Source organism: Pleuronectes platessa, chromosome 17 (assembly GCF_947347685.1).
Source record: "Pleuronectes platessa chromosome 17, fPlePla1.1, whole genome shotgun sequence".
In the NCBI taxonomy this organism is placed as follows: domain Eukaryota; kingdom Metazoa; phylum Chordata; class Actinopteri; order Pleuronectiformes; family Pleuronectidae; genus Pleuronectes; species Pleuronectes platessa.
The window spans coordinates 6611467-6624839 of record NC_070642.1 but is presented as its reverse complement, the minus strand read 5'-3'; the positions used below and the strand labels follow the sequence as shown (position 1 = coordinate 6624839).

The 13373-nt window shown below is 41.1% G+C and overlaps 1 protein-coding gene across 6 annotated transcripts in view; it reads left to right on the top strand.

The window, feature by feature from the left end:
• The window catches only part of LOC128460689 (kinesin-like protein KIF13B), a 35325-nt gene extending 21952 nt beyond the window's left edge, over nt 1–13373 (top strand). For 4 of the 6 annotated variants that reach the window (XM_053445945.1, XM_053445942.1, XM_053445944.1 and 1 more), the window contains 12 exons: nt 211–337; nt 679–734; nt 819–937; nt 1060–1236; nt 1373–1465; nt 2893–3045; nt 3307–3384; nt 5871–5964; nt 6226–6344; nt 9982–10053; nt 10659–11988; nt 12066–13373. In XM_053445945.1, coding sequence (XP_053301920.1) covers nt 211–337; nt 679–734; nt 819–937; nt 1060–1236; nt 1373–1465; nt 2893–3045; nt 3307–3384; nt 5871–5964; nt 6226–6344; nt 9982–10053; nt 10659–11988; nt 12066–12316 — 2669 coding nt within the window. In that variant the 3' untranslated portion in view covers nt 12317–13373. The other 2 variants (XM_053445946.1, XM_053445947.1) reach the window with 2 other exon arrangements.

Genomic DNA, 13373 nt, shown 5'->3' with positions numbered 1-13373 from the left:
ACATACTCTGGTTTTTTAGAGATGAGGAAAACAGTGTAAAGGTGAAAATCACCACAACAAGGTTAAATTCAAGAAGAAGCAGCTGGAAGTCCAATATCATATTTTAAAAGGGATTTTCGGAAATGTAAAATGTAGGAAAAGGAATGCACTTTTAAGCTCTTTAATGTCCCTCTGTTTTTGCCTCTTTTCCACTCTGTGCATGTCCTGTAGATAAATCTGAGGATGATGTTGAAAGGGAGTCTCAGTTGCTGGAGTGTCGTCTGACTCTCACAGAAGAAAGAAATGCCGTCCTAGTGCCCTCAGCCGGCAGCGGCATCCCTGGAGCACCAGCAGAAAGGTGTGTGTTGGTAAAGGAGAAAACTACGAGTTTTAAGCCATTTGTTTATCCCATTCACTTTATCCCATGATGCTTTAGTGTGCTGGTCATGTTTATACTCCACTGACACTCAAACCCAGATTGGCCTTGGGCTTTAGTCTTTCCTGTAGCAGTTAAAATTACTGCTAAAGAGTTTGTTATTTAGGGTGAAACCATGCCAACTCACTCATTTGATCTAGTGGCCCTACACACCTCTAATCATCAGATAGTTGGATATTAAATGCTTTCTATGCCTCGATGACAACTGAGGTGTCATGGACTGGGTGTTTCATTGCTTTATTGATGGTTCTGTTTCTCTGCAGGGTTCCTGTCCCTGGAATGGAAACACACATTCCCGTCCTGTTCCTGGATCTCAGTGGTATGTTGTTCTCACAGTCTTCTGTCATCCTTTTTATCTTTTAACTAACAGGTCACTCACGCTCTGTCTTTCTTCTCCCGCCAGCTGATGATTTCCAGTCCAACCTTTCAGCCCCATTATCTGGGGGTCTGGACGCGTTGCTGAGTGAGGAGGATGATGACGAATTCTTCGACCTTCATATTGTTAAACACTATGATCCAGAGGTATTGAGACTTGCATGCAGACTGTGTATTTGTACCTGTCTCTCAAGTTCCCAATTTAAATAGTTGGTCTAACAGACATAAGGTGGAGTGAATTCTTAAGTGATTGATTTTCTGTGATTCAGGTCAAGGTGGAGGCTTCCTGGGACTCAACGGTTCATGACTGCCCCCAGCTGAGTCGTGTGGCATCGGCCGACCAGAGGGTCTACCTGACGGTCCTAGCAGTGGTTCAGCTGAGCCACCCGGCCCACATGCAGCTGATCCTCAGAAAACGCATCTGCGTTAATGTCACTGGAAGACAGGTGGGTGACCCCAGGAGGCATATTTGGAAGGAGTGAGCCGACACAACCACATCTTTGCATTCTCCTTTCAATAATTCCATGTTTGCTAATTAGATGAGTAGATATGAGAAAATGATATTGTGGGTTTGTGTGGCAGGGTTTTGCACAGAGTCTGCTAAAGAGGATGTCCCATCGCAGCACCATCCCCGGCTGTGGGGTCACATTTGAAATCGTCTCTAACATCCCAGGGGTAAGAACCAAATGAAATCTTATATATTTTTTATTTTTTATAATTAAACAATAATATCAAGATTCATGAGCAATTGCATATTCATCCCCAAAAAATTAGAAAACAAATAAACAGGAGAGCAGATCATGTATCAAGAAATGATCAATGGCTGAGAGATTTAACAAAAAGTTCAGATATGTTCAGTTTTGTATGTTTATGTAACCTTTTTTTTTTTTTTTTACACCATGTGAGATTTTTAGAGGGAGAAATCCTTATTGTTGGGGTTCTTACCTACTCTGAGATGTCTGATATGTGAACCTGATTGCACTCAGCTGTTGGTAAGACGTCAGACAGAGAGACATGTTGGAAAACATTTATTTATCTTGAGTTACATATTTAAAGTAACTAATAACTAAAGCTGTCAAGTAGAAAGTAAAATATTTCTTAACAAATAAAAAATATGTCAACAAGGTATTATAGTCATAGTTATAGTAAGTGACACAGAGACTGACTTTAAATGTGGTTCTAATAAGTCTACAAATAATCACCAGTGGATATTTTTAATTTGTTTCATTTGTCAGCATTATTTTCATGTATTGTTTATATTACTTTAAAACACCATGAGAATGGTGCTCTTTGACCAAATACCTCTGCTGATGCCCTGTGTCGCCATGTCAAATCAGTGTTTCCCATTAATTATCTGGACTGTGGTGGTCTGCTATATACTAATTTGTCCAACCATAGTTTCATAATGAACCAAAAGCATTTTCTACCTTTCTTATGATATATCTTTAACGTTTTGTTTTGCTCTGCTGCTGCATTGTCTAGCTGTGTGCAGCACATTCAGGCCTCATAGTTTCAGCTGCAGTGCTGTGCATACCCTCAAGTGGTATGCATTTCATTCTCTATCACACAAGAACTTCCCCTCTTTAGTCTGTGTACCTGTGAAAATGTTGCATGTGAGAGGGCTGTTCGTGCATGTGAACCCCTGCTACCTGCAGAGAAAATTATACAAAATTCCTGTAATCATGCTGACTAACAAAACTAAAACATAACCTTGGCGGTTAGTAAAAATGGTAAAAGCTGAACCACAGGAATTTTTTTTGAGCAGCAGATTTAAAAATGTCTGGCAGGATTTTATCTTTCCTTATGACACAGAGATGTTGAACAATTAACTCTGATGTGTCACAGCTTCAAAAGATGCTAGTGCACTGTTTCTATAACTTATTTTCTGCTTAAGTTCAGCCTGTAGATACTATCTGCATTTAGATATTAATACTGATTTGTTTAAGACTTATAATACTATATCATTTAAGTCAGTGGTCAAGTGATAAACTCGTTATTTTTTTATATACCTATACCATAAAAATAATCCAAACCAGAGTGAAAAGACTTTGATCACATTGATCACACACTGGCCCTAATGCTCTGTACCCCTGGTCTCACAGGACATCCATGGTCCAGAGGACAGGGAGATGTTGGCGCGGCTCGCTGCCAGTGCTGAGGACGACCAGTCAGCCGACAGTGAGGCGGCCATAGAGAAATACCTCCGTAGCGTCCTGGCTGTGGAGAACATCCTCACTCTCGACCGTCTCAGACAGGTAAGGAAATGTTCTTCACAAACACTAAGATGGATTAGATCAATCATTTTCTATTTAATCATGATTTAGCTCTTTCAGAATACCAAGACGTCACTAGTCACTCATTAAACATGAGCACATTAAATCCTCAGTCTTTTTTCCAATTTTCATGTAGTTCATTATATTTTCTGAGTAAAACACAAAGTTTCAATCGTTATAAATTTTACAAATACATATTCTCATACAATTTCTAATTTATTTGGTGTGTGTGTGCGTGTATAGGAGGTGGCTGTAAAGGAGCAGATGGGGGTCAGAGGGAAACCTTCCAGACGCTGCCTGAGCTCTCCAAACATCAACCGGGTAAGTGAAGATTTATTCTGATCTCAACATTAAAGGGTTATTTCAGGTTTATTGTCAAACAGGAGGGATGCGAAATATCGACATCTTCAGACCTGGCATTAAAGGACCCATCGTATGCCCATTTTACCACAGTTGATATGGTTCCTTGGGGTCTTAATGAAATGTCTGTAGCATATTTTGGTAAAAATACCACAAGGATAATTTAAAACAGCACCCTTTTTACCCTGTCTAAAACAGCCCTCCTCAGATTGACCTGTTTTGAGTGCCCCGCCCCCCTCTCTAACCCTGTTCTCACCTGGTATTCAATTTCATCCCGAATGTCACTCCTGTGACAACTTGTGATCAGATCGCACTGCCCCACTCTATAGCCAAATAATCACGTATGTCATTTCTATTTGCCGTAACAAAATAATGTTGTTTTTACTCAGTTTGAGTTTACAAATGTGTCCAATTCACTTTGTTTGTGTTTGAGAGTGTTACTGCCTGTCTGTGTGTTGGCACAAGATAAAGTGAGAGGAGTCAGGAGGGGTTGAATGAGTTTGGTGCAGCCCTGCTGTGAAGAAGGATTTTTAACAATTTAATTGTAATTAATAATATATTTTTAATATCAGTCATTATGTGGTGATCAGTGTTGATATTGTGGCCCTGAACAAATCAACATGTGGATACCGAGAAGTGTATAAATATGTTTGGTTAAGGTCAGAGTATGTCCGCTGAGCAGTCGGTCCTCTATATGTGGCCCAGGACTGTTTGTGTTCACAGATGTGGCCACATGCTTCCTTGACCACTTCCGAATGTGGTTTCAGTGATCAGATCTGAGGATGTATTGAGGAAACCTTTAGGTGCGTTTAGAACTGAGAGTCATCCAATTGAGATCAGGTTACTTGCAACAGTATATAAAATACACTTGACACTATATTAATATGGTGTAAAAAAAACTATTTGGGAAAAAAAATAAATGAGCAGCTTAGTCTGAGGCTGATATGCTGTCTCCCCCTTTGTGTATTGGGGTATTTTTCCCTCCCTTTCTTATAGGTTAGTGAGGATGTTTATGTTTAGATGTCAAAGAAATATAGAGTTAGGTTGGTCTAATGGTAATGATTGCAGAAAACGATTGGTCAGAGTTACGAGTAAAAATCTGAAGAAACAATGGAGAAGCAACACGTAACTACTGCTCACCACAACTTGCCTGTGGCTTGCTTCTGTTCTGGAGTGAAGGTGTTTTGTTTCGTTTTTTACTTGACTCTACTGTGCTGTTAACCTGTCTTACTGCTGTTAACCAGTCTACCTGCTGTTAACTAATAATCTACCTGCTGTTAACCTGTCCTACTGCTGTTAACCAGTCTACCTGCTGTTAACTACTAATCTACCTGCTGTTAACCTGTCTACCCGCTGTTAACCTGTCTACCTACTGTTAACCTGTCTCCCTACTGTTAAGAAGTCTACCTGTTGGTAACCAGTCTACCCACTGTTTACCTGTCTTACTGCTGTTAACCTGCCTTACTAACACCTGAGCTCTGAACCTCTCTCTAACCAGCTGACAGCCAGTACTCTGGATCTCTACTCCTGTTCTTATCAGCTCAATGACTTCAATGTGAGTCATGTCTACTAATCCTCTTATGTTTATCAACATTTCTTATAGTATTAACACTGTTTTTCATCTTTTGTCAGAAATACTGAAAGATTTTACTTTTCCAGGCTAAGAATACTTAAGACTAAGGAGGGAACATTTTATTTCTCATTGAGATTTCTCATCTCTTAGATTGCTCATTGTTCTGAAACATTTCTAAATGATAATAACCATTCATATATTCACACAACACCGGCACATAAAAGCAATTTATGTTCGTGTTGACCTGCAAAGACACTTGTGTATCACAAGCGTGGAGTTGAGGATGACAACAAAAACAAGAGGCTTTTCTGCCTCTGTAGGTTGATAGATAAATGGACATATGTAAAGATAATTGGATATAGCTATAGATAGATGCATAGAGGGATATATATAGATATACAGATTGATAGATGGATATAGATATGTAGGTAAGTAAAAATGAATGGGTATTAGGTCGAACAATAAAGTTAGAAAATAAACAGAGATAGATTAATGAATGAATTCATATAATAGATGAGAGGTTAAAATCAATAACAAAATTGTGACTTAATTATAAAACATTTAAATGCCATGCACTACTAATTTAGGTAAGTAGCTGAAACTAATGGATAAATGGTACAATAACTGGAAAATGTCCCGTCAGTGTTGTTGCAATTCTTTTTGTAACCAATAGAGTCTGCTAAAGGTCACAGATTATTGGAACGCTGCTTTCAGCTGTGGGTGTGGGTATGTAAGTGTGATTCCTCTCTCATGTGTTTTCCGTGTGTTTTCCGTGTGTGTTTTCCGTGTGTGTTTTGTGTTTTGTGTTTTGTGTGTGTGTGTGTGTGTGTGTGTGTCTGTGTCTCTGTGTCTGTGTGTCTGTGTGTCTGTGTAGAGCTGGAAGAGCCACCAGGATCTTTGTGTGGTTCCTCCTCCGTCCAGACGAACACTGCCCAGTTCCATTTCCCAGAGCCTGAACCCAGAAGCAGGTACGACTAATAAAACCTTCTTCTTCTAACCCATTCTCTCTGTGGCTTTTAATCATTTTACTCCTTTTTTGCTTCCTTCAATGTCATTAGGGCTCTTTTTGATGCTATAGCCTGAGGCCAACTATATCTTTGCCTTTGCTCTGAATCTTCACTCAGCATTTGTTTCCCTCTTTGCTCACACATTTCTCTCTATATAAAAAACGTTTATCTTTTATCTGTCCTTTTTTCCTCCACTTCTGCTCCTGTAACCTCCTCTATCAGTGCACTCAGGCTTCGCTGCCTCTTATCTCCCCCCAGTGAAGGCCGTGCCCAAGCTGCTGAAGTCACTGCTTCCTGGTGGGAAGGAAGATAGCGGCACCCAGTCAGTTGTCCATCAGCAGGTACCTTCATTCAGTCCGCTCATCATGCTTTGCTTGTGTTCTGCTTGCTTTTCTTATCTGGGATTTAAAGTTTATATGCGTCATTGCAGCCTGAATCTAAATATACCCTCTACTCATCAGCAGCAAGTCCTATTTCTTCCGTTGCCATGGAAACAGAGCTTATGTAGATGGAAACACAGATGATAAACAGATAAAGTATAAATGCCTCAGTGCCCAAGATAAGTGGTTTTCAGAAGTTTGCAAAATAAAGCCGATAAACCTCATCATAGACAAGGAATACAAAAACTGTGATTTGTGTCGACCTTAAATCATCTTTTAAAGGTTGTGAGGCAGAACTTTTTTTTTTTTTTTAAGTACACTAAGATGCAATGGCTTCAATAAATAGACTATATAGATTAGAGCCAGAGGTTAGCAAGGGAGTCACAGAAAAGTCGGCGAGAGGGTGGGATGTATCTCTTACTATCGTTTCCTGGATTACCAACCCCAGCTTGAATTCAGTGGTTTGTAGAAGCCTCTGAAGAATAAATGCCAGCTTCCAGTCGTGTTGGGTGAGTCTCTACAAACTTTGAACTCCTGGATCATCCTCTCAGATCCTCTCAAGCTCCGTCAGATTGGCTTGGAAGTGTCTGTGAACTGTCATCTTCAGGTTTTTCCACAAATGTTCTATGGAGACTTTAGCAGGAACACTCCAGGACAGTTTGAACCTTGTCCTGAAGTCATTCAAGCATTTCCTTGCTATATCTAGTCCCAGGTTGTGTTCCCTCTAGGGCAGCTTTTCTTTTGTATTTGGCTCAATTACTCCCTACCTATATTCTGACCAGTTGACCAGTCTCCCTGCCACTTATTAGGTCATATGGCCTTTAGTTAAAGAGGTTTCTGTCTCGCCTCTTTACTGTAAACCTGATTGATGAAGTGCTGCAGAGGTAGTGGTTTAAACACGTTCTCCCATCTCTGCAGAGCAACTTCTGAAGCTCTGGAAGTGACTGTCACCCCCCTGACCAAGAACCTTCTTGCCTGGTTACTCGGTTCAGCTAATTGTCAAACTCTAAGAAAAGTCCTGATGGTTCCAAAGAACACTCAGAGCTTTAGACTTTATATGAGCTGTGCCTCATCACAGTGTTACCTCAGACTACAGAGAATTCCTGAGACTCCAATCAAGTTTATGACAAGGGTAACAAAGGCAAACCGGATGACCACAGTTTGATGTGACATAGCAAGCGGTCTGAATACTTTAGTAAATAAGAGATTTTTAAGAACATTTCTGAAAGCCCCTTATGTCACTTTGTCTTTATGGGATTGATGGACAATTCTACATTTGAAATGTACAACATAGCACAGTGTGCAAAAAGATGAATGGTTCTTAATACTTTCTGAAGCCTCTGGATATTTATCAAACAATTTCATATACGTTTTCCTCTAACGAGTAGTGGAGGTAATTTCTGGTTTCATCACATTTTCATTGGTTTCATTTCTGGTCAATGCCAAAGTCAATGAACCAATCTTTTCAAAAATAGAAAACATTACCATCATCTTCACATTTATAAAGCCTGGGAGCATAGTTGAAAAGTTGGTAGATAGATTTCAGTTTTTTGTGACTTACTTAAACGTCACTAGACGGCTCGAGACGTTCATAAAGTGAAAACGTCTCAGTCCCTGCTGCTTCACCTTGGACCATTCGGTTTGAAATTGGTCCCTTGCGTCCGCAAGCTTCCTGGAAGTTCACTTCTAAATTGCTGGAGTACTCTTTACTACTTAGGTGGTGGAGAGGAACTTTTTGAAACCACTCAACTCAATCAAATATTCCTGCAGTTTCTCATCTCATCTTACAAATAGAATAATCAGCCGAAAAACATGAAAATCCTGCTTTCAACTTTCTGCAAATAAAAAGACGCTGTTATTATAAAGAGCATCACATCATTAACAGTAGTATTTGCTAACAGTCACTGTTTTCTGGTTTCAGTGTCTGTTTTATACAGAAAGTAATACACTGACAAATGTATCAAGAATGAACATGACTTTTGGAGTCATTACATTTGTTGATCAAAACCAGGTAACTTGACAACTTGGGCAAAGAATGAAATGATCAGTTCGCACAGAACAAATTGGATTCCCGTTAGTGATTGACATGCTTGTAAAATGTTTGTGATCAGAGCAGACATTTTACAAACATCCCCCGCCGCGACGGCAGCGCACTGTGTGTAGAGGAGGGTTCATTAGGAGCAGGTGGACTTCATTCCCCGCCCGATACTTCTTCCTTTGAACTACTCCCAGGTTAGAAAACCCAGCAACTGTGTGTATACTGGGAGTCAAAGTCACTTCACTCACAAAAATAAGAATTTGAGAGGTGACTCTCAAATTGAAGTCTCGTTTAGATTAGGCTTGTGTTATTCTTCATTTTTCATGTAAAGGTCCAAAACCAACAGTTCTTTACCATCACAGTACTTTTTTTTATTGTATAATAATCATATATTATTGTGTATGTATATATTTATGTATTTCATATTTTGAAAGGACTCAGTCATTTCCCATAACATATTGGCACTATATAAGATGTTGCTTGAACAGGAGTAAGGAGGACTTCAGCTGCCTCCAACAAGAAGGAAATGTTTTCATCTGTTTGTCTGTTAGTCAGCAGCATTACACAAAAGCCACAGGACAGATTACCATGAAGCACTAAATGTAAACGAGACATTTGAACAAATCCTGAGAATTAAGAGTTAATTCCCTCAGCATGTTGTGACGTCAGGGCTGCATCAGATTTAAACACTCGTCCTGATTAATATTCTGTGGCTGTTAAGCACACAGAAGAACAATTGTCCTAATTTATTAATTATCTTAAAATATCTTCAGATATTTTGTTTTTTTTAATTACCATCGTCAAAACGAAGAAAAAAAAACTCGAGAAGCAAATCACACAGTATTTAATCAGCTGACGGATCATATTGAGTGAGAAAGAGCTAACTTGAATACTGAATAGGGATAAATGATAATGGTGCAATTATAATTAGGGAGCAATTATCCTGATTGTTTTACCAGTTTATCTGTCTGAGTGATCTGATGAGCAAATATTTTCATAACACTTTCTGCATCACATATCAACATCTTCGCTGCTGATTACTGAATTAAATGAACTATTTTTAATCCTTTTCAATCTATTTGATAACAAACTGATTATTCACATTCATAAAGCATGTCCGTGCAGCAGCAATAAAGTAGATGACCAACGGGGATGGATACGTAATGAAGATTAGTCTTCATTAAAGCAGTACAGTTTGATGATCAGCCCCCAGTATCTGCTGTCTAGTTAACTCCGAGATTAACTTCTTTCCTCCAATGACTCTATTTCTGTTCCACTGTCACACTGAAGCCTGATTCATAATTCTCCCTGAGCAGCTAAACTTCACCTGACACACACACACACACACACATACACACACACACCCACTCAGTCAGGTTAATGACTGGGTTTGGAGACCTACAGGCTCACATTAACATCTAATCTTCAGGTGGAGCCCAGCCGAAATGAAACCGACTCGCTCACGACTCCATCTTGAAATCTGCTCGACAGCCTCTCGGTGCAAATGTACAGATTGTTCTTCTCTGAAGTGACATTAATTTCTTTTGAACTCACTTCCAGTCGCAGAACTTGCCGCGCATCATCGTGCAGTCAGCCAGCGTTGACGAGGGCATGAGCAAACATCAGCAGCTGGTAAGTTCAGTCTGTCCTCTGGGTGTGGCCAGGCTCTGCTCCCTCTCAGTGCTGGACTGTAAATAAAGATGGATTAAGTGTCTCCACTTCCTCCCATTGTACAAAGGGAAAGCTAAAATATCCCATATGCTGGTTCCGCCATCTTGCACTTTTTCCATCATTTGGAACCAGAGTCTGCGCTGTACTCATCCTGGTGTCAAGATGGCGTATCAAGGTCCCGCCTATAGATGCTTAGCCAATAATGTGCCAGTATCATCTGTCAATTATGAGATGTCATTCTGTTTTTATAGCATCAGCGACTCAACTAAAGCCAAAATAATAATAGATTTGCTAATATATCAGTGTGAGAAGAACTACCTGAAATAAAAAATAAAAAATATCTTTAAGAAAAATGTATATGAGGTGAACTTTCACTTTTTAGTTTGGTCCCATTCCCATCCGCTAACATGGAGGAGGCAGATGAGGGGGTGAAATGGAGAAGGGACTTTTTCTAGTCTAGTAGAGATGGAGTCTATTGCAGTGTTGATTTTGGAGAGTGTCAATGTTTCAAACAGGACGTCAGCTTCTGGGTTACTAATACAATTGGTGCCTGCATCCACCCCCAGGTTCCCATTGAGGAAATCATTCCTGCCGACATCCAAGCAGAGGCGCCCCGATCCGTACCTCTCCTCCCGCCCATCATCCCAGAACAGACGGAAGAATCCACCCATAGCCCAGTGAGCGAAGCCTCCAGTGGATACATGTCCACCAGCATATCTACAGTCACACTATCAGACGTCTACACATTGAGCTGGGACCTGCCCCAGACATCCGGATTTGAGATGGTGCCTGATGAAGAGGAAGAGGACACTACATTTACACAATCTGTTACTTACCCAGAATCCCTCCTTGTGGAACACCCAGAGCCTCGGGAGGAATCGCAGGGTTTGAACGACGAGGCAGCTGCAGGGGAGATTGACTTGCCACCGTCCGAATTACACAGTACTCCATCAGATTCAAATCTGAGTCTTGAGGAACCACATCAGTTTCCATCAGTCAGTTTGAAGGAGGAAGGAATGCCTGATCCCGCAGGAGAATCAGATCTACCAGACCAGGCCGAACAACCTGAAGACTCAACTGCTGACCAGATTGGATCAGACCATTCGGAGCCTCTCAGTGATTCAGCGAAAGTCGAGCAGAATGAAACCAAACATGCAGAATCGTTGCAAACACCCGTCTCAGAATCAGAGACCCCACAGGAGACAGAAGAACTCGAGCTGCCTGCTACAGATGAGACAGAAGCAGAAGTCCCCCTGATTGATGAAACACAACCGTCAGGGCAAGAAGATCAAAGCCAGCCTCAGCAACCCGAAGAAGACGAGGCAACCTGTGACAGGTTTCAAGATCCAGCTCCGAACCTGATCCCGGTTTTGTCATCAGGTGACTCAGCTCTTCAAGATTCATCAGAGCAACAATTAAAAGCTGAGGCCTCAGACCCGATCGAAACCTCAGTCCTGACCTCAACCTCAGCAACAGATGAAGTGCAAGAAGAATCGCCCGCCAAGGAATCTGTGAACCCTCCAGCAGCTCCCACTCCTCTGTCCAGCATTCAATCTTCCAATTCTGCTGCCTCAGCGGCCAACCCCTTCCAGATCCAGAAGGTCAAGTCTTCGGACCTCAAGTCCTTTCATGTTATAATGGATGAGGAGACGAGCGGGCACGGGGATGAGACCAGCAGCCATGGAAGTGGACTCCACCTCTCTGTACCAATGGAAACCCTGGAGATCATCTCTGATTCTGAGGAAGGAGACGTAACTTCTATAATTATCCCTGAATGGTTGAAAGAAGGGGAGTTTGTAACTGTGGGGACCAATAAGAGTGGAACCGTGCGATACGTGGGACCCACGGATTTTGCGCAGGGTACCTGGGTGGGAGTGGAACTGGAGGTACCAGCAGGTGAGGACAACAGACCTAAGTCTACGTCTTTCTGTCAAATTAAAACATCTAACCAACTTTTCTTGACCTTTCTCTAGGAAAGAACGACGGCTCAGTGGCCGGCAAGCAGTACTTCCAATGCAACCCCGGCTACGGGGTGTTGGTACGGCCCGACAGAGTGTCCCGCGGCGGTGCCAAACGCCATCGCCAACAGAAAAAGCGCCGCAGTGCCAACCTGTCTGGATCGAGCCCTAACCTGGCGGCCCTCACCGCTCTGGCCAAAGGAGAACCGGGCGGGGCCGCGGGCAGCCGCAGCAGAGGGGAGAACCGCAAGTCCTGGAACACTTGAGATGCTTTGTACCTAGGAACAGCTGACTGCTGAACGCCCAATCAGACGTCACGTAAGTTTTCAGAAGCCACAGTGTTTGATTTGAGCAGATTTACCACAGAATTCACTTAGATGTACGATTTGGGGCCATGAGCAGTCGCCTCTCGCTCTCCTGTTGGACGCCCTGTTCAAGCTGTATTGCTGTTATTTAACTACCAGATGTACCAAGTGATGGAAACCTTCAGAGGGCTGTTGAATGTCTTATTGGAAAATGTGAATGTTTTAGATATGCAAATTTCTCTTTAGTTAATTTAACTTTTAATGGTGGATGTTTCATTTTGTATTTATTCGAGACACGTTAGAGAACAGAAAACTGCCTCAAGATCATCAAATTTCTTTTATCTTTTAACATGTTAATGTCTTCCTGCCAGGAAAAAGTATCTTTTGTGTAATGGTCAGTTATTAAAAGTAGTTTAAACACACTGGATTATGACTCTAAGGCTGCACAACACCTTAATGAGCTCATATTTCTACTGTTCAAAAGAGAATATGCAGCTTGTTGTTTGGATGGACTTCACTTTTCACTTGTGCCTTGAAATAAAACGACTACTACTACTCAGCAAATGTGCCTGTGCCACACCCCCACATTCTTTTGTCGATACGTTGTAAAATAAACCTATTTTAGCTCTTGAATGTGTTTTTCTACAGTTTGTAAAACTTGCACTCTCTTTGCTGACAGATGCTACTGAAATGTTGCAACATGTTTTTAAATCCACTTCCATCCAAGTGTTTGTGTGAGGATTGATTGGAAGTGACTTCGTTTTTAAGAGGAATTCGATTTTTTGGTTAATTAATTCAATTACATTGTGTGTGGGAGCCTTGTGATTCGTGCATGATGACATTTGAGGGATTTTGTTTGTCGTAGTGAAACTGGTGAATCATTTTATGTATATGCATTCAAACTGATCATTTTGTCCACCTTAATGCTTATTTATTTAAAGACTAGGACACTATATTGTTTATCAAAAGCAAAAATCGTCTTTTTTAATGTTTGAATGAATAAAGACAGTAAACTTCA